We start from the raw sequence: 20,618 nt of genomic DNA, 5'->3' as shown, positions 1-20,618 counted from the left end.
CACTGCTCCTCCCCTCCAGGGTTTACTTCGGCCCAGTGTGGACACGGGCGGTACAGGGAGAGCCTCTTAAAGCCACTCACGTGGCAGTCGCCTGCACACAAACCGCTCGTCCGGCCCCTGGGCTCTGGGCCACCCAGGGCTGGCTGAGGCGGCCCCCGACACTCACCAGGCTGGAGGTGAAGCGCCCGTGGATCTCCTCGACCAGGGGCCGGATGCCGCTGGACACCAGCTCCGGCAGGATCTCCTCTGCGGGCAGAGCAGAGGGTCCTGAGGCCAGGCCCCCACCCCCCGAGGCTTAGCATGAACCGCTGGGACTCGGGAGCGGGCGTCACCCGTGCCAGCAGGGTGCCTGGCACGGAGGGTTCCTGCCCCTCCCCCATCGGTTATAGCCGCGAGCAGGGCGCCTCTTGAATGCTGGCTTCCAGGGAGGGCGTGACGAGGGCAGGGGGGTCCTCACTGTAGGAGGCGAGGTGGGCCAGCAGCATGCAGATGCTCTCCACCGCCTCCGGGTCATCCTGGCGGAGCTGGTACGTCTCCTGGATGAGGGTGAGGCCGCTGCCGCCCTCCCCGGGCATCACCACCTGCAGGGCCGCCAGCTCTGGGCGTGGGCGAGGGGGTGGGTGGGGTGACGGTAGTACTGAATGTGTGGGGCTGTTGACAGCCCAGGGCACCTGGGGCAGCAAGAGCCTCAGCTGGCAGGGGACGCCACGCTGTCCTGCAGCGTGGGGACCGCCAAGGTCAGGCCTTTCCTGGCTCTGCATCTGCGGGTGTCCTCTGGTGGCATGTGCACCCGCCTCTCTCTCCGCCCCGGCGGCCCCAAGGCCGGTGTGCTTGCAGGGAGGGTGCTGGGGACGGTCCAGGGCACCTCCCCGCCCCATGAGGAAGCCCGTCAGTGCGGGGTTCAGCCTGGTTCCTGGGGGGCTGGGGGCCCATGTGAGCAGTGACCGTGATGTCACGTAAGTGTCAAATCCTCCCGGAGCCCAGGGGGAAGCTGACCCTCCAGGGAGTGGACTTAACCGTCAACAGCCAGCAGGCGGCAAAGCCGAGATTCTCGGCCCTGGGGTCCCGCACGCTTGCTGGGTTCTGCCGACTCCACTCCTTGTTCACTGAGCCACATGCCTTTTGCTCTCAGGGCTTCAGCGCCCCACCCCGTTTGATGGCGGCATCCCGGCGGGAGTGGGGGGCAGGCCCGGAGACCCCGCCCGCTCGGGAGGTTCTCTCCAGGAGTGAATATCACCACACTCCCTGCTTCAGGCCGAGTAGCAGGCAGAGACCTGCCAGCCTGCACACCCAGCGGGGGCCGGACCTCACAGGGGCCGAACTACCCCACACGGCCGGCAACCTCTGCCAGGCTCCAGGCCCTGAGTGTCCGTCAAGGCTCGTGGTGCCAAGTCGGGTGCAGAGCCTGGGGTCTGCGTGGAGGCGGAGTTCAGAGCCCTGTCTCCCGGGCTGTTTTCAGAGCCACACCTGGAGGGGAGCCTGCGCACACGCCAGGCGTGTGGGTGGCAGGGAAGGTGGTCACGATGCAGAGTGGCACAGAACGGTAGGAAGTGAGGGTACGGAAAGTCTCCGTGGCGACATCTGGGCGATGGGACTATAGGTGTTTCCCTTCCCTGTTTTGAGTGTGTGCGTGCTTTTGGTTTGCGGACTGCCGGCAGGCATTGCTGGGGGAGTGTGCCTCCGCCTCCTAGTGGCAGCCCCGGCTGTCCCCAGGCTCACCAGACAGCTTCGCGAGGCTGGCCAGCGCCCGGTAGGCGTTGTTCACCAGCGGGACCCGGTCCTGGTGCACCCGGATGTTCTGCAGGAGCAGCGCCACCACCTCTTCAAACTGCTGCTCCTTTATGCAGCCTGCGGAGGGCCGGCACGTGCCTCGTCTCGCGGGTCCGGGGCCACCTCTCCGGCCCCGGGGCCCCAGGCTGCTCACCCAGCAAGGACAGCAGCCACAGGACCGCACAGCCGACCTCAGCCATCTCCGCGTCCGTGGGGTAGGTGGCCAGCACCTCAGCAATGAGGGCCGGGGCTTTCTCCAAGGGGGCCTTGTTCACGATGGCAGCTGGAACGGGACAGGGTGGAGGAGGGGACACCTACTACTTGCTGGCGCAGAAGCTGGGGTGGGGGGAGGGCAACCCCAGCCTGCTAGTCAGTCTGTAGGGTGGGAATTGGCAGGGCCCCCAAGGGGAGGTTTGGGGAACCCTGTGTGCCGGGTGTGGGCAGGGCTCTCCACGGTTGGGAGCCCTCTTTTCCTTAGGGAAAATGACCTCCCAGGTGCTGGAGGGCCAAGTGGGGCCTGGAGAGAGAGCGGCACGGCCTGGGAGCCCCCCCTTTCTGAATCAGAAATCAAGATAGTTTGCCCAGTGCTAAGGCTGACTTGTGAAACCAGGGACTGCCCTGGAAATCCCATGATGTGTGTGAGCTGGAGGGTTCCATGGGCCGGGCACGAGGGGGTCCGAATATGAACCCACCCCTCCCCAGGATAGCACTTCCTGCCCCTGCCGGTGCAGCTTCTTCCGTCCACTTTCCCTCCTTTCTCTTCCTCTCCTCCCAGCTCTCGGGTGGTTAGGGAGCAGCAGAGGGAGGGGGCCAGCCCCGGGCCCCGCTCACCATCCACCAGCAGGGCCCAGAGCAGGCTCAGGCCGTTGATGCCGATGTCCCTGTTCCTGGGGAAGGCGTCCAGGTGCTCCAGGATGCGCTCACACAGCCCGGCCCTCTGCAGCTCATCTGTGGCCGGTCCTGTAGGTGGGCCTTGGAATCAGGACCACGGAGAACACCGCCTCGAGGAAGCCCTCCCTGGGGGCCACCCCCCTTCTCTGCGGTCCTAGGGCACTGCAACCCCATGCCTCCCACACCAGTGGGTGCCTACTTGGCCAGTTTCATGCCCCGCATGAGACCCAGAAACAAGGATATGGTCCATCCACTGGGCCGCCGTTCCAGCACCTCCCATCCCATTACTGGGCTGGGACGGCCCTCCGAAGCTTCCCTTCCAGGACGGGGCCACGACTGTGCTCTCCCGGGGTGATGGCCTGGCACTGTTTGCCAGGTGGCCCTGATTTACACCTGCTGCCCCACCATGGCTACTCGCGGCCGCCCTTTCCACTCCTCGGCGCGGGGGCAATGAAATATGGTAGATTGTCTGGTGAGTGAGGGTGGGCTGGGGGCCGCGGGGCTCCAGGCGAGGCCCCAGCTTCCCTCTGGAGAGAGCGGTGCCCACCCGGTTAGCGGCTGCAGGAGAGGAACGTGTGTGAAGCCCTCGGTGGTGACCCTCTCCCCGCACCGTCCCTCGGCCAGTTGCTGGTGGCCTCTGTGGAGCGGGGCTGAGCGGGGCCGGTGGGGCGGCGAGGGCTGCGACCTGAAACACGTCGGCGTGAAGCCCATGGTGGCGCCTGGCCGGTGCCCGTGCATGTTGACAGAGGGACACGTGACTGTGAACCTGGAAGCTGGGGACGGAGCAGCCGTCCCCTCGGGGCGGCCCGGCGCCGCCCGCCTGAGCCCTGCGCCCACGGGAGGGCGGCACCCACCCTGGCTGGCGACGATGGTGAGCAGGCTGTAGACCGTGACCAGGAGCTGCTGCTCTTCGGGGTGGCTCCGCAGGGCGCTCAGCAGCGCGGGGGTGATGGCGCTGTCGCTCGGCACCGTGGCCGCCGGGTCCTGCCCCAGTGCTGCTCAGGCCGACAGAAGAGGCCGGTGAAGCCTGAGCTGGGGGCCACGGTGGGAAGGCGGCAGGCGGGGCTGGGGGTGGGGTCTCCAGGGAGGAAACCGAGGTTGGGGTGCCGCACAGGTCCCCGTAAGTGCTTATTGCATGACTGAGCCAAGGACCGGAGGGCTGGGGGCCCTGCCAGGGCTGTGAGCACGTGCCAGAGTAGACGTTTATCACGTGCAGTGTAAAGCATTACATGGAAATTCAACCTAAATATTAAAGTGAGAAAGGCAGTGAAGTATTTCCAGTTTAAAAATCGGAGGCCAGGCCCTCGGGCTCTCAGCTCCAGCCTCTCCCATCCCTCCTCAGCTGCCCTCCTGGAAGCCCACGCCTGGGACCCCATCCCACCTGCCTGGGCTCACACCACAGGACCCCTATCAACAGCTCCTCGTTTCATGCCTAGAGATCAGCCAGAACGGGGAGCAGCTGGTCCAGGGCCACAGAGGCAGGCCTTGGGCGGTGCCCCACAATCCTGGTTGCGCCCTGCCTGTCATCCTGGGGTGGGGTTGGGTGGGCAGAGCAGGGCACAGGTGCCCAGAGGGTCAGACGCCAGGGCGATGATTGGCGTGGGAGGGTGGGGGCAGGAGAAGCCAACTGTGCCCGGAGCGTCTCGCCGGGCCCCGCCCGGAGCCCACCTTGGCCCAGGGTGCGGAGCAGCAGGGAGGAGGCACACAGCTGTATGTCAAGGATCCTCTCGTGCTGCTTCATGATGCCGATCAACACCTCCACCAGCTCCGCTGGCCACGGCGCACCTGGCAGGGTGGGGGGCAGAGTGAGACTCGGCGTAGGAGCAGGAGGCGGGAAGGGGTATGGACCAGACCCTGACGGGAGTCCGCATCACACGTGGGCCCCTGGGTAGACGAGCAGACGGGTGACCAGACACGATCAGTCAGGGGGTGTGGAGTGCCCGCCATGCGTCTGCCATAGGGATCTTCTTATTCCAGCAGCTCTACAAGATCGATTCTCATTTGACAGATGAGAAAACAGCGTCAGGGAGATGAGAGGCCTTGCTTTGAACCCAGCCTATCTGACTCCAGAGCCCTTGGCCGTTACTGCCCTGAGAGGGGACATCTGTGGGTCCCTTAGACCTTCCTCTGGGCCAGGGCGTGTGCTGGCAAGGGGGGGAGGCAGTGGTGGGCAGCCCGGGGTCCACACAGCTGCACCCCTTCCTAACTGCTGCCTCACCTTTCTCAGCCTGTGTCCTCCTGGTAAGAATGACAAGAACAAAAGCGCTGGCACCAGGGAAGCCAAGCCATGGCTAGCCCGTCTCCAAGCGAGGCTGTCTGAGGCAGGTGTGGCTCTGGGGTGACAGCCGAGGCCAGTCTTGGGAAGGGGCCCAGCAGCCTCTCTCACTCTCTCTGGGAAGGCAGAATCTCTTCCCATGGACTCTCTCCTGGCCACAGCCTTGCTCCAGATGGGGTCACAGGGAAGGAGAGGGAGGGGAAGGGAAATGGCCAAGGTGAGGTCTGCTACCTCATTAGAGGGCTGGTACTGGGCCTTTATGATCTCTGCTGTCCCGGCCACTGGGACGACCATCTATGGAAGGATGGATGGGTGGACAGATGGAGAGACAGGTGGATGGATGGATGGATGGATGAGTGAGTGAATGAATGTAATAGTCAGGCTGGTGAGACAGAGATTGAGGGCAGAGATTTTACGAACTCATGTTTTGGCAAAATTAAAAATATTAATACTCCTCGATGGAGAAAGTTGGGGGAAGAGGTGTTCTCCTGCACTCTTGAGAGGTGAGGAAGTTGGTGCATCGACAGAGGGCAATTTGCAGTATCTATGAGAACATGAAGTATTCCCAGCCTGCACATCTGGGAATTTATCCTGCAGAAACACACAGAGCACACACACATATGCCCCGGGGTGGGCTGTATAACATTGCTTGTGATACCGGGAAATCGACAACCACTCAAATGCCCAACCAGAGGAATGGCGGCAGAGACGGGGTGTGTATCAAGCATCCACAAAGAGCACGTGAGGGGAGGCCCCGAGAAATGGTTCGGATGCCGAGCCACCCCACCACCGACTCGTCTGCTCAGTGAAAGCGGCGGCACAGGAGGAAGTCCAGGCTCCTGTTCCAAGCAGGTGGTGAAGCCGTGGATGCTCATGGGAATGTAAACCGGCGTCCGAAAGTACCAGCTAGGGAAGCTGGAGGGGCTGGGGCCCCGGGGCAAGGCGAGAGGGTGGCGGCTCTACCTTGCTGATCTTCAGACATTCTCAGGAGCCTCTTCATGGCCCTCTGCTGGACTTCGGGGTGGCTGGAGAAGCTCTGCATGACCTCTGCAGGGGACAGGGCAGCACGGGGAGGCGCCTTGGCTCAGGGACCCGCCTGCGGGCCGGGGCACCGGGGGCCCATCCGTGAGCGCCACTGCACAGACCCACGTGACCCGGCACGAGGTGGCGCCGTTCTCATCTTCACCTTCCCGGCCGAGGCACCTGTCCGAAGTCGAACCTGGATCTGCCTCAGAGCCCGCCCAGGGCGTGCTTCCACTCCACACCTCCCTCGGGTGACTCCCTCCAGGGCACTCAGGGCGATGGCCTTCAGCTGGACCCGGCTGTCTGCCTCCAAAGCCCGTGGCCACGAGACAGGGAGACTGAGCAGCTGGGGCCTCACGGGTCCCCTTCCCCAGAAAGGGAGGCAGAGGTGGCAGCCCCTTATCACAGGCAGCCCACCAGGGAGCCACTGACGGGGAGGAGGGAGTAGCCCACCCACACCAGGGACACGGAGGGATGGGGGGCGGAGCCACCCCGGAACTTGAAGATGACCTCCAGATCCGTTCTCTACCCAAGACCGTGGGTGTAGCCCCCAGGCTGGGCACGCGGAGTCTATCGTGTGCACCTTTGTGGGGGGCGGTGACCAGCCAGCACTGCGCCTGGAGTCTCAGGCCTGCACATGTCACATTGCACACGGAGCCCCTGGGCCGCTTCACCTTGCTGCAGGGCCATGCCTGCTGGTCCACGTTGGCTGCTGTGCCGGCCCCAGTGTGAGCACCGTTCCGGGCATGTAGCAACCACACAGGAGGTGCTGCTGACTGGGGAAGGCACTCCGGGCACCGGGCCGCCGCGTGCCGGGCGAGCGAGCAAAAGGTGCGGAGTCTGTGGTGGGGTGCATGGCAGTGAGGGGGGCTGTTCGGTGACGTCGAGGACTGTGTGGCCGGAACGGGGGAGGCAGGCGGGGCCTGGCCACAGAGATGAACTCTGCTCTAGGTAAGCTCGGGGCTATCTGAGGGGGCGGTTCCCTGAGCAAAGCAGTGCTTGGGATGGATGAGGGGCAAGCCCACCGGCCATGTGTGAGGAGCAGTCCAGGGGACTGGGGGGGGATCACTGCCCCCCCAGCTAAAGACAATGGGGTGCCGGGGCCACAGCGGCCTCCGGCGCCGCCCCCTCGGGGCCCCATCATCACCTAAGATGCTGGCGACGTTGCTTTCTAGCAGCATGTCGATGATGAACTCGGGCACCACCTGCCGGTGCAGCATCAGGGCACCGCTGGAGGACCTGAAGTCGCTGCTCACAAACGTGAAGTGAATCACGTCCCTGGGGAGGGGCAGAGAGCCGCCAACTGGCCCTGCGCCTGCCCTGTGCCCGCTCTGCGCCCGCCCTTTGCCCGCTCTGCGCCCGCCCTTTGCCCGCTCTGCGCCCGCCCTGCGCCCACTCTGTGCCCGCCCTGCGCCCGCTCTGCGCCCGGCAGCTGCTGGGCCTCCACCTGCTTTGGGCACCCCTCCCAGCATCACAGTGCGTCCAGCGGGCACGGCAGCAATTCCCCCTCCAGGAGGGGCCAAGGGGGGACAGTGCTGGGCCCTGGCACTTGCACTCGCCTGGGCCCCTTCCTCCATAACATAGACCAAAAAAATCACAATTTCTGGCTGTGTTGGTATAAAGGTGAACATAACCCAGGATGGATCGTTTTGTTCTTCTGACTGTAAAATACATTAGAGTTAAAACATTTTCCTGGGCCCTGGGCTGTGCCTCCCGCAGCTGATGGCGAAGCTGGCCCTGTCTGTCTCGCGCGCAGAGATGTGGCCACAGTTTGGGACGGTCCAAACTGGAGGGGCCGCTGTCCATGGATGGAGCGCTTTGTGGTGGTGAAACCCCAAGTGCACGCGTAGACTGACAGAGTGAAATGCGACCCCAGGGGCTGAGCTCACCTGATGGTTATTCGCTCCGACGGGTCGGCCTGGAGCATCAGAGGCAAAAGGGAACTGAAGATTTCCGCATCGGGGACCCTCCTCTCCTCCATGGTCCTCAGGACACCCCTCAGGCCGTCGGGGGAACTCCGGATGGACTTCCGCAGAAGCATGGCTTCCGTGCTCTAGGAGGAGAGAGAGGACCACCTGTGCCCCTCCTCAGCTAAAGGAAGGTGGCCTGACCTCGGGCAGAGGGGAGGCGACGTGGCTGCTGCCGTCAGGAACGCACAGAGGCCACCTGCACCCCAGGGTTCTTGTACAAAGAAGAAATGGAGGTTCAGAGAAAAGCAAGTGGCCATCTCACTGGCTGGAGGGAGCAGGGGAACAGCCCTCCGTCCACGGCCGGACTCCCACTGTGGGCTGGTAAGTGCACGCGAACTCAGCTGTTCTTGTCCATAAGGGGGCGCTGTTTGGGCGGTGAATGTTACCATCACCGTCATCACCACCACACGAGGGCCCAGCAGGCCCAAATGCGGGGTCCCCCGGCAGCTGGGGCAGCGGGGGGCCTCCACACAGCCCCACAGAGGCACTCAGCGTGGGCAGGAGGATGCCGGTGGGAAGAACACGCCCCTTTCAGGGCCGGGGGTGGGCAGAGCCTGGCTCCCTGGGGCTGTGGGGAGTGGGGTTCAGGTGTGGCGGGGAGGGGTGGACGGAAGGCCCCTCACATCCAGGAAGGAGCAGCCGGCCATGTCGAGAATGATGCAGCCCAGGGACCAGATGTCAGATTTCTGGCTGAAGGAGAAGTTGAGGGCTTCGGGGGCCATCCAGGACTTGTGAAAGGGGTCTGTTGGCAGGAGTGAAGTGGGGGATGCGTGAGCCCCGCGCTCCCTGGGGAAGCAAGCAGCTTGAAAAATGAGCCCTCCATCACCCTTCTCCAGGGAGGGAGAGACGTGCTATCTGAGGGGGAAAAGGAAGAAGCCCCCTGGTCAGTAAGATCCTGGCCCTTGATCTTCAGCCAGTGAGGCTGCCCATCTCGGCAGGGGCCCACCAGGCTGGCCGTGTGCGCATCTGTGTCCCACTACAGCTGCAGAAATAGTCGGAAGGGGCATGTGCCACGAAGGCTAAAGTCTGCACCCTCCATAAACGTCTTGCCCCTCCCAACATTTAGTCGGGACCTTGAGGCAATGTTCCAGTTGCCCTGCCCTAGTTTCTAAACCTGAACCCCTGGGACTTCCCTGGCTGTCCAGTGGTAAAGACTCTGCGCTTCCACTGCCGGGGGCACGGGTTCGATACCTGGTCGGGGAACTAAGATCCCGCATGCTGCACAGTGCGGCCAAAAAATACATACATACATACATAAACAAACAAACCTGAACTCCAGACAGGGAGCCAAAGGAACAGGGTCCCCGGCCCAGCTCTACGAGTGCCTGACAGGCCTCAGGCAGCCCCTCCCTCTCCGGACCTCCACTCCCCAAACAAAGAGCAAAGGGGTGGGCTCCAAGGGCCCCTGCCACCTACACCCATCCACTCACCTGCCCACCCACCTGTCTACCCACACCCACCTATCCATCCTTCCACCCATCTATCCATCTGTTCATCTATCTGCATGTCCATCTATCCACGTGTCCATCCACCCACCCACTCATCTATCCATCTACCCACACGTCCATCCACCCACCCACCCACCCGTCCATCCATCCCCCAAGGACAGCGTGCCACTGGTCCCTGCCAGCCCGGGACTCTGGAGTTCTCCACTGGAGAGTTGCTCTCTCCACCCCTGATAGCCGTTATAGGGTTGAAGCCCAGCTCCCTTTGCCCTGTTGTCTTTTTAAAGGAAGGAAAACTTCTCTCCCCTGACTGCGCACCTTTACCACCTCCTGGGTTATTTTGAGACTCAGTAAAGTAATCCAGCCCGAGCCATTGCCTGCCGTCCACCAGCCCTCCCTCTGTGCATGTCAGTTTCCTTCCTTCTGAGGCCTGCCTTGCCCCTTCTTGAAGGTTAACATTTTCTGAGTGTCTTTTGGACCCTGCAGCCCCCCGCCCCACGGTGGTGCTTCATCTCAGCTACAATCCAGGCAAGGGGGTCTGTGGGGACCTTCTGAGCAGGGAGAGGTTTGCTGTTGCCTTGTTCCAGCACTTAGAGTGGCCACTGCCCTTGGACTCCAGGGGCGACCCACTCGGTTGAATGGGGCGCTCCCCCAGTGCTCCCCAGCCACCGCTGTCCCCCGGCTGGGAGGACGCCAGGCACCTTCCTCTGCACGGACATTCCACTTGGCTACGTCGCTCATGAGTGCGTTGGAGCTCAGGTCCTGCAGTTTGCAGTGGTCGCTGCTGACCAGGGCGATGTTGGAGGGCTTGAGGTTCCTGAAACCGAGAGGCGCGCCCTTCCACCCACCGCCCGGCAGGGCCACGTCCGTCTGTGAACCCTCCGCACCCGCCACACCCAGGGCCGCGCAGCAGCCCACACCCCTCCTCCTCTCTCCTCAGTAGATGCCCTGTTCAGCCACTTTTTAAATATTGTTTCCTGTAAGCATAAATATACTGTTACTTCAAATGGGAAAAACAAGCCAACTACAAGTAAGGAAACACCCGATCCTTCGTGATCCCTCCGCTAACGTCCTTCCAGATCTCAGCTGCGAGTTTGTTTGGGGCCTGGCTTTCCATCATTTCGTAAGGTCCAGTGACATTAACACGGAATCTCGAGCATTTCCTTCCTACATTTGATTCACACAGTTTTCTCTCCTCCTTTAAATATGGCACTGATCCTTCAAATCACGATTCCGGAGAATGAAACCGGCAGGTCGAAAGCTCAGCCTGGGAGTGCCCAGAGGCCCTCGGGCGGCCTAATCTCTCCTCAGTGCTGTTATCTGGTTCTTCCCTTGCACTTTAGAACCAACTGCCAGGTCTGTGCATGGGGAGGGTCGTGGAGGGGGTGACATTCTCTTTAAGCCAGGGAGGTGCTCTGGGAGGGGGAGGGGCCCATCCTTATCCCAGCTGCACCTCTCTCTCTTGGGCCCGCGCCCAGGCGCTGCCACCAGGAGGTGCCACCCCCAGGAGGTGCCTTTTCTCCTCAAGCAGCCTGGCCACCCGGTCACCTGTGGATAATGTCCAGCTGGTGCAGGTACTCCAGCGCATTCAACACCTGGCCCAGCATGTTCTGCATCCACTGGGGAAAGAGCGAGAGATGCCAGGACTGGGGGACCTGAAAGCTCCCAGGTGGGCCTCCCGGCTGCTCTTCTTAGGCAGGTCAGTGGCCACTCAGAGCAGCCAGCAGGGTCGCGGCCAGTTCCCGCCCTGCGTCTTGAGATGGGCCTGAAGTGAGAGGCCAACAGCTCAGAGCCAGCGCAGGAGCTTCTGCTGCAGGCTGCTTCAAGGCCCTCCGGACAGAAATGCCCTGTTAGCTGGCGACGCCCTGGTCTCCAGACCCCCACTCCTGTCTCCAGGAGACCTGGGGGCCCTGGGGCTCTAGGCCCGCCCGGGCCCCACCCCATGGGTACCAGAGATGCTGAAGTCTGCAGCTGCTACTTGGAGTTTGCCTCTCCAGGGCATTAGAATGGAAAGAGCCCTGAGAGAGAACATTCTGAAAGCAGTTTGTGTCAGACACAAGATCCACCTGGTTTCCAGGGCAGTGATTTTCAAACCGTGTTCCTAGGAACCCTGGATTCCACCTGGGGTGTCAAGAGAGGGGCTGAGCAGGCAGGACCCCGGGGTTCCTGCCACTCCACCTTCCACTGACCCCCAGACCCCTGACTAGAGTAGCTCTGCTTTCCTTACTGGGAGTTCTGAGAACATTTTTGTGCTCGACAGGGTTCTACTACAAACAAAGTTTGAAACCCACTCAGAGGCTGTCTCTGAGGCCCACTTTGGGAGAGGAGCTGCGTGCCCCTTGGAACCCCCCAGCAGGGTCGCATTGCCTGGAGGCCCAACAGAACAGAGGCATGTTCAGAGCAAAAGCAGGCAAAATTTATTTGGGGTGGGTCATAGACCTAAATGTGAAAGCAAGATGGAACCAGCTCCGAGGGCAACAGAGGAAAATATCGTCATGACCTTGGGGCGGGGAAGGCTTCTCTAAAGGCTCAGAAGGCACCAGCCACAGAGGAAACACTGATGAACCAGAGTTCATTACAATTAAGAAAGTGAACTGGCAAGCCACAGACTGGGAGAGGACATCTGGACACCATGTCCATAATATATAAAGAGCTCTGACAAATCAACAAGAAAAGACGGACAACCCTAATGTTTAAATGGGCAAGAGACCTGAACAGGCACAAAAGAAGATTTCCAAATGGCCAAAAAGTGCTCACCATGACTACTCAAAATAATTGAAACTAAAATGTAATTTTTAATTAAAATTAAGAAGACTGACACAGTGAAATGTGGGCCAGGATGCAGAGCCGGAAGGCTCACAACTTGGGATGAGAGTCAACACCGAGTCAACCAACCACCCTGGAAAACTGGGACACTGGCTGCGGCAGCACACGCACCGACTCTGTGACCCAACAACTCCATGGTCACCCAGAAAATGAAGCCTTAGGTCCGTCAAAACACATGCCCAGCAGTGTTCATGGCAGCCCTTCTTCATAATAGCCCCAAACTGGAAGCAACCCAGATGCTCACAGTGCTGGACCAGATACACTGATGGTGATGTGGCCATCGACAGAGCGGCCCCTGGCCATGGGGAGGGATGCTCTCCTGACACACTCACAGGTGGGTAAATCTCAAAGCACGGGATGAACGCGAGAAACCAGACACAAGCAGACAACGTGCTGTATAAGCCCATTTATGAGAACTTCAGGGATAGGCAGAAGGATCTCTGGAGGCCGAAGTCGAACCCTGGGTACTGGCTGGGACTGTCTGGAGGTCCAGGAACGCTCTGACCTCATGTGAGGGAGGGGACGGGAGTGTCTGCCTATGCAGAACGCACCAAGGTGTACACTTAAGATCTGTGCACATTACGGTATGCAAATACCTTCATTCATAACTGTCAGAAGAAATGAGACCAGACTCATCGGTGCCTGCCCCTCTACCCCCCGCTGTGGGGCCTGTGGCATCACAGGGTCCAGGCAGCCCCCAGGCCTGGTGTCCCAGAGAGTCTGTCTTACCTGGGAGTCAATGACTCTCTTTGCCGCCCTCTTCTTCTCAATGACATCCTGGAAGCTTCCCTCGTGGAACTCCATCACCAGGCAAAGGAACAGAGAGGAGATCTGCAGGGGACACAGCCCCTTAGCCAGGTGCCGAGTTCTGGCCCCCAGAGGCCCAGGCCTGGGGGCTTCCGGGCCATCACCCACTCCAGGTCTTTCCTCCCAGCCAGGCCACCACCGGCAGTGGCTATGGGAGGATGCCCCCTTCTGGGGGGAGGGGCGGTGGCGGGACAGGCCCTCCTGAGCAGTTCCCGCCTCCGCCTCCTCTCTCCTCCCCCCACCCCCTACCCCCCCCATCTACACTAAGCCGCATGGACGTTTCCTAAAGGTGCACGGGGTCTCCTGGCCACCGCACACGTAGACCACTGTGCCTGGGGCACCGGGTCCTTCGTCCCTTAGGGCTCAGCTGAGATCCACTCCTCCCTCTGAGGGGCCTGCACCCGACGGGACCCCAGCAGCCCCCGTCAGGCCTCTCAGAGCACCCTGCCTTCCCTCCCGCAGTGACATGTCCTCTTGGCTTCTGTGTCCCCCTTGAGAGCGTGAGGGGGTGCTCAGAAAATACTTGGGGGTACAGGTGGTGAGGGTCCCTCCCCACGGCTTTCCTCAGGGCCCAGCTGAAGGGGAGGGGGCCCCTCCACTCCTCCCGGCCCCTCTCTCGGTTGTCAGCCCAGATGGGGGTCTGACTGTGGGGTCACACCTGGCCCCCTTCCCCTCTAGCCCCCCGCATCCCCCAGCTCAGCCCCATGTGGAGTAACCGGCAAGCTTCCGGCTCCTTGAAGATGAGAAGTCAGCCCTCCGATGGGACCAAGCACGGGGCTCGGGGCGACCAGACCCAGACTGGAATCCTGCTCGGTTGTCGCCAGCTGGTTTCTCCCAGCCTCCACTTCTTCCAGAAAGTGGGACAGTGACCCTTCTACGCAGAGGCTGTGGGGCGCACGTGAGATGATGCCCAGAGAGCCCCCGGCGTGGCCCGGTGAGCGCTGAGTCGGGGGAGCTGCGCTCAGCGCCGCGGCCATTGGCGCTGGAGGCGCACGGCGGGGGGTGTTCTGTGCCCGCCCCAAGTGCCTGCTGAGCCCGCGGGGTCAGCTCTGACCCACCTCACTGTTCCACACGATGAAGAGCTCCTGGTAGATGGAGACGTGGGCGTGCTGAAGCTTCAGCAGCGGCAGCAACTGCGGGGCGAGGCCAGAGAAAGTGGAGATGTTAGGGAAACACTGCTTCTAGAGGCGCTTCTGTCACACGTCCCAACAAAAACCACAAGCTTCCAGCTCTGAGCGCGGGCCCAGGGAGGGTGGGCAGCCGGAGGTTAGGGGCCAGACAGCCCAGGGTAGGTCCTGTCTCTGGCACGTGCTGGCTGTGCTGTGTGACTGCGGAGAGGCTCCTCAACCTCTCTGAGCCTCCCAGCCTCATCTGGAAACGGCAGTAACGGTGGTACCCGCCTCACAGGGGAGTCAGGAGGACTAGGGAAGCCGATGCAGGCAGAGTGCCTGGCGCGCTGGAAACAAGCACAGTCCAGGTTGGCTGAAGAAGGGCGCGTGGCCAACGGGAGGCCGGCCGCTGCTGCTGTGCCCAGGCCACCTGGCCTCCTGGCTGTGTACACTAGAGGTCCCGGGGCCGCTGCCCTCAGCTCAAAGTGCTTTGCAAACAAACACAATTAGGCAGCAGAAACGGCTCCCTTAGCGACTTGGGCCAGACGGACAGCTGCTTATGATGGCAGGTTGGGTGTGAAAGGAGGTCGCCTAGTGGGGTGGGGGAGGGAGAGGGGGCTGTGATGCTGGGGGGGCGCGCGGGACGGCCCCCCACATTCTTTCTTTCATGAATGTGGCCTGGGTCCATCACCACGTGTCAGACACACTGTGGACAGAAGAGCTGTTTGCTGGCAAAGCTCAAAAGCTGGTGATTCCGGAAAAAAGACAAACAAGTGACCATTAGGTAGGAAGGGAGACATTTAACCTCATGTGAAATTGAAGAAAAGCAGAGAAAAATGACACAGAGCCTTTGCCGGCAAATCGAAGTATATGCAGCTGTTTCTGCTATTATTATAAATCAGGATGTTACTGTCAGTTCTGACTGGCAGATTTGAGGAACGTAAAAGAGTTTATATTTTCTTTGTTAACCAATTCTCTATTTTCCAAATGTTCTATTGTAACTGATACTTTTACAATTGAAGAAAAAAATCTTTTAAAAGATGGTTATTGGTACCTCAGCCTAGGGACCTAGCCAACATTTAAAGGTTATCATCTTCTCTGAGAACATATATTCTAAGTTGTCAGCACCTGGATTTAGAAATGAGTGTTTCGTACACAGACTCCCTTCATGACCTGGGGGCCTCTGACTTCATAGCACAGGGCAAGAGCTGGTTCTGACCCTCCATGCCTCCACCAGGCTTCCACCCATCATGCCACAGTGGGGTGCAGAACAGTCTCTGTGTGTCCTGCATCATGTCCTGTAGAGAGGGAACCACCCAGAGAGTTACCTCCTCCAGGGCCTCGTTGGCCTGATGCTCGTCAATGCACTCCACCTGCAGGGGCACAAGAGCACTAGGTTGGTAAACATGCAGTAAACACCCCCATCATCATCATGACCACCATCACCACCACCACCACGATTACCACCACCATCATCACCATCATAATCACCACCATCATCACCACCACCACCACCATCACCATCATAATCACTATCATCACCACCACCATCACCACATCATCACCATCACCATCACCACCACCACCACCATCACCACCACCACCGCCATCACCATCACCACCACCATCACCACCACCACCATCATAATCACTATCATCACCACCACCACCCTCATCATCACGACCACCACCACCATCATAATCACTATCATCACCAACACCACGCTCATCATCACGACCACCATCACCATCATAATCACTATCATCACCTGCATCACCACATCATCACCATCACCACCATCACCACCACCACCATCACCACCACCACCATCATCACCACCACCACCATCACCATCACCACCACCACCATCACCACCACCACCACCACCACCATCACCATCGTAATCACTATCATCACCTGCATCACCACATCATCACCATCACCACCATCACCACCACCACCATCACCACCACCACCACCACCATCACCATCATAATCACTACCATCACCTGCATCACCACATCATCACCATCACCACCACCACCACCACCATCACCATCACCACCACCATCACCACCACCATCACCACCACTACCATCACCACCACCACCATCACAATCACCACCACCACCATCACCACCACCACCATCACCATCACCACCACCACCATCACCATCATAATCACTATCATCACCACCACCATCACCACATCATCACCATCACCATCACCACCACCACCACCATCACCACCACCACCATCACCATCACCACCACCGCCATCCCACCGCCACCACCATCACCACATCATCACCATCTCCATCACCATTATCACCACCACTATCATCATCACCATCATTATTCACCAGGGCTGCCAGGCGCCTGTATTCATGCCCCATCACATGCCACCAGATGGGGCCTGGAGATGTTCCTAAGGAAGGGATCCAAAAATCCTTTGAGCAATGAGATCACCTTTGCTCCTATTGCAAGGATAAGTTTAGGATAACATAACCTCACCTCCAAGGAATCATTAGAGGATCCATTTTCAGACCATCTTGAAAGCAGGGGAGAAAACAATGTGTTGCCCCCAGAGCCAAAGAGCTCTGCTCTGGTTGGCAAAGTATCAGCCTCTTCACTGTATTCCTCATTCATATTGGGAGGCTTGTCCCCGTCACTGAATGTGGGCGGTGGGGAATGCGTGGAGAGGGAGAGAGGGTGGTGGTCAGGGCAGCACCGAACTTTGAGTCTGCAACATACTTGGTGGCAAAGACTGTGGGTTCATACTGTCACCGCATCTTACCAGATCCTTACCCAGAACTTTTGCTCATAAGATTTACAAATGAAAAACTCCTGTAACTGGGGTGATCGTAGATGAAAATGCAGTTAGTGGGTGATTCCCCAATCCACGTAAAGACCCCAGATGCGGCGGCACCACACATCCCTTCCTTCTGTTCCAGGGGCTCATGCTGAAGTCATTTTGGCCAAAAACATACTGAAAGCCTTCAAATTACCACCTCTTTCGACCTAGAAATCCCACCCCTAGGAATTTATCCCAAGAAAATCATGGATCCTCAAAAAAATTAACTATAAGGTTGTTTATCAGAGTTGCTTATACAGAGTGAAAAATCGAGAACAAGCTAAGCCCTTATCCCCCTGAGTGGATGGGTTGGGTCAGTCATGGCACATCAAGCAGGGGGGTCCATACGGCCACCAGAGCCAGGGAAGGAGGAAGATGTGTCAGCAGTACCAACAACATCTGCCATACACTGAGTGGGGAAAAGCACATTATCAAGTTCAGCACCATTCTTTCTTTTAATATTTATTTATTTATTTGGATCTTAGTTGCGGCACGTGGGATCTTCATTGTCGCGTGCGGGACCTTAGTTGCAGCATGTGGGATCTAGTTCCCTGACCAGGGATCAAACCCGGGGCCCCTGCACTGGGAGCGCAGAGTCTTAGCCACTGGGCCACCAGGGAAGTCCCAGCACGATTCTTGTAAAAAACCAAGAATTTTATAAATGCTTACCAAAAAACCCTGAAAGGATATACAACCCTGTTCCTCCATTTTGTTTAGAAAGATTGACTGACTTTTAAAAAAGCTCCTTGGGACTGACATATACACTAATATGTATAAAATGGATAACTAATAACCTGCTGTATTAAAAAAAAAATAAAATAAAATTCAAAAAAAAGAATAAAGCTCCTTGATGGTGAAGGCAGTCACCCATCCTGCCCCATGGGCCCGTGAGACAATGGGGCAACCCCACAGCCAGCCAGCAATGGAGCAGGAGACCGGTAGGACTTCCAGCCCTGCTGCCTCGGGGCTGAGCTGCTGCACAGACGGGAGGCCTGGCAGGGGGGAAGGGCGCCCGCAGCGGCCACCAGCGAAGCTCTTCCCTAGAACCCTCCATTCGTCTGGACTGCTTGGTCTTGGACACGCTAAGGGCTCTCCTTCTGCAGGTGAGCTCTCCACCCGGCCGTGCCAGCCCTGGTGAGGAGGTGAAGGAAGGGCCCGGGGTCAGCGTTCTGTCCTTAAACCTGTGTGACCTTGGGCAAGTCCCTGGCCACCCGCTCCAGCCTCCCTATCCTTGGCTGTAAAGCGGGGTCATCAGTCCCGCTTTGCTGAGGTGGCGGGAGATGAAAGAAGACGATGCTGATGCCGGGCGCGATGTCCGCGTCAATGGTGGGTAGGGTTGCTGGTGGAGCGAACGTGAGCATTCCTTCTCCATCAGGGTGAGAGAGGTGAGTCGGCGGGGAAGCCCGAGGAGCCTCGTGTCACCCCCATCCCCGTCTATCCGCCCCCCCAGCCCGCTGGATCTTCCTTCGTGACTGCTGGCAGAGAGGAACCCGCTGTCACATCGCCTTTCTCTAACATGGGGACGATCGGTGTGTGTTTGGGGAGCCAGCCCCACTGGGTGCCACAGGCACGGCCTCTTACCTGCTTTATCACGTGCTTTACTTTGGTTTTTGTCTCCTCCACCAGAAGGTTCACCCCCAAGGCCCCAGGATTCAGCCAGTCCAAAATCTACCAGCAAAAGAGAAGCTTTCAGGAAAGCGTACACAGCTTTTCACTTTCCAAAGCGTGCCCACCTCCAGTGTCTTTTCCGGTCCTCCTAACTGACTTCCCTCGTGGGCTGGCAAACGAGGAAATGGCCCAGAAGGCTGAGGAGGCCTGTGAAGGCAGAACCTGAGCCCATCTCCTTGAGGTCGACTCTGGAGCTCTGTCCACCACCCCACACCCCTTCTCCAGTCTGTGGTGAGGACCTGCAAGGCATCCAAGAGCCAGCACCTCCCTGGGGCAGAGGGTTTCTTCACTCTCTCTAGCCCCCTAGGATCCCAGCTTCCGGCATCCACCTCCAAACTGGGCAACCAAACAAGAAAGTAACTGGTCCATAATTGGTGCAATCATAGTCACAGCCGTGTGTGTGCCTGGCACGTGCCAAGCACTTTACAGCCACCCACGCAGTCGGCGCTGTTGCTATCTCCTTGTTTACACTGGAGGAAACTGGGGCACAGGGAGCAGGGTCCTTGCCTGAGGCTACAACACTAATAACTGAGAGGGCCGGGAGTCGACTGGAACTCTGGGGTCTGACTCCAGAGCTGGCGCATCGAGCCAGACCTGCAGAGAGATGGCCGCCATGCCAGAACTCTGCACAAGGAGGCTGAGGGATAGGTGAGGGTGGATGATGGGATTACAGTCATCAGAGGATGGGGGGAAGGGGGCAGGATGCCGAGGAGGGCACACAGGGGGTGGAACCCCGCGTCTAAGGATTCTCAGAGTCCAGAAAAGTTTCAGGATTCTGTAACCCAGCCCCTGTGGCAGCCTGAATCCCGCTCAGGGAATAACAGGGGTGCTGTACTGAGCAGTTTACGCTGGTGTAAGAATGCACACTTAAGCATTCTTAAGGGGCAAATTAAACAGTAAAATGCACCCCTGTCTTCGGATCAAGTCTTTTTTTCCCCCCCCCTGAAAAAGTAACTACTTTTAAAATTCTCTGGTCACCCAGAAGCTCACCTGCTTTACCACCGGCTGACACCCCATAGTCTCCCACACAAAGGGAATTCTCACAAAGTGAGAAAAATCTAACTGACCAATTATTGTCAAATTAATGAATTTTTTACAGAGACTGACTCTAACAGTTAAAAAAATTGACATCTTAGTTAAACATTCATTTATTTTTATTTTGCAGCTTTCCTTTTGTTTTGTGAATTTTTCACGTCCTAAACATTTTCACAGGCCCTGGAAAAGGCCCAAGTTCCCCCAGCTAGGGACTACTGATGGGGTGTTTTAGGAGTCTAGGGGAGTCTGATTATGAATTCTGAACGTTCTAGGGTGTCCTGTCTCTAGGGGCCGAAGCACATGGACCCATGGGTGAAAAGGATGAAGGTGTCCTCCATCCTCCATATTCACAGACTGGAGAGGCCTTAATTTCATCCACCATTTTAGAAAGGGGGAAACCCAGGCCCAGAGGGGCAAAGGGCACCCCGGCGGTCACGTCTGGAGGTACCCGAGGTCACCCTATGAGCTAGAAGCAGACACTGGCCGCAACACGGGCCCCTTGCCTCCCTGGGGTCGGACCTGGCCGCTGGCCCCTCGTGATCGTTAAACCGGTAGGGGGCCGGGGGTGGCGTTAGGAGATCCAGGTCCTGGGCTCGCCCCTGTCCGTCGGCCCCTCGTCGCCCCCGCCTCCCCACCAGCGGACAACTCGGCACCTGGTACTTTTCCATGGTGTCTTGCGGGGAGACTCCCGGCCTCCCTGCCCCTCCACTGGGCTCTGGGGTGCACCGCTAGCCCGAGCCGAGTCGGACCCTGAACTGAGCATGCTCAGTCTGGACCGCGTCCGGTGAGCGCCCATCCCCCACGCTGGGGGCGCCCCTCAGCCCCGCGTGCTGGCCTGATCCAGGGACCCTCCCTGCCCGAACAGTGTCACAGTGCCCGCTGGGGCACCCGCGCGTCTCCAGCAGGCCGGCCCTCAGGAAGGAGAGGGCGGAGCCTCGAGCGGG

At 59.2% G+C, this 20,618-nt stretch overlaps 1 protein-coding gene across 1 annotated transcript; it reads right to left on the bottom strand.

The window, feature by feature from the left end:
* Positions 1–74: 74 nt before the first annotated feature.
* On the bottom strand, positions 75–20,563 carry STKLD1 (serine/threonine kinase like domain containing 1). The gene is given in 22 exon segments (XM_082469513.1): positions 75–246; positions 458–1,011; positions 1,307–1,412; positions 1,705–1,915; positions 1,917–2,053; positions 2,602–2,730; positions 3,516–3,656; positions 4,096–4,446; positions 5,900–6,014; positions 6,123–6,266; positions 6,377–6,484; positions 6,604–6,799; positions 7,067–7,237; positions 7,849–8,012; positions 8,553–8,671; positions 10,076–10,191; positions 10,923–10,993; positions 12,930–13,031; positions 14,066–14,140; positions 15,445–15,489; positions 18,553–18,639; positions 20,328–20,563. Coding segments are annotated over 22 exon segments (3,327 nt in total). The 5' UTR covers positions 20,343–20,563; the 3' UTR covers positions 75–76.
* Positions 20,564–20,618: the final 55 nt, after the last annotated feature.

This window comes from Balaenoptera physalus, assembly GCF_965194825.1.
Source record: "Balaenoptera physalus genome assembly, chromosome: 7".
NCBI classification, from domain to species: domain Eukaryota; kingdom Metazoa; phylum Chordata; class Mammalia; order Artiodactyla; family Balaenopteridae; genus Balaenoptera; species Balaenoptera physalus.
The sequence above is the reverse complement of the archived record's forward strand: the minus strand, read 5'-3'. Positions and strand labels throughout refer to the sequence as shown.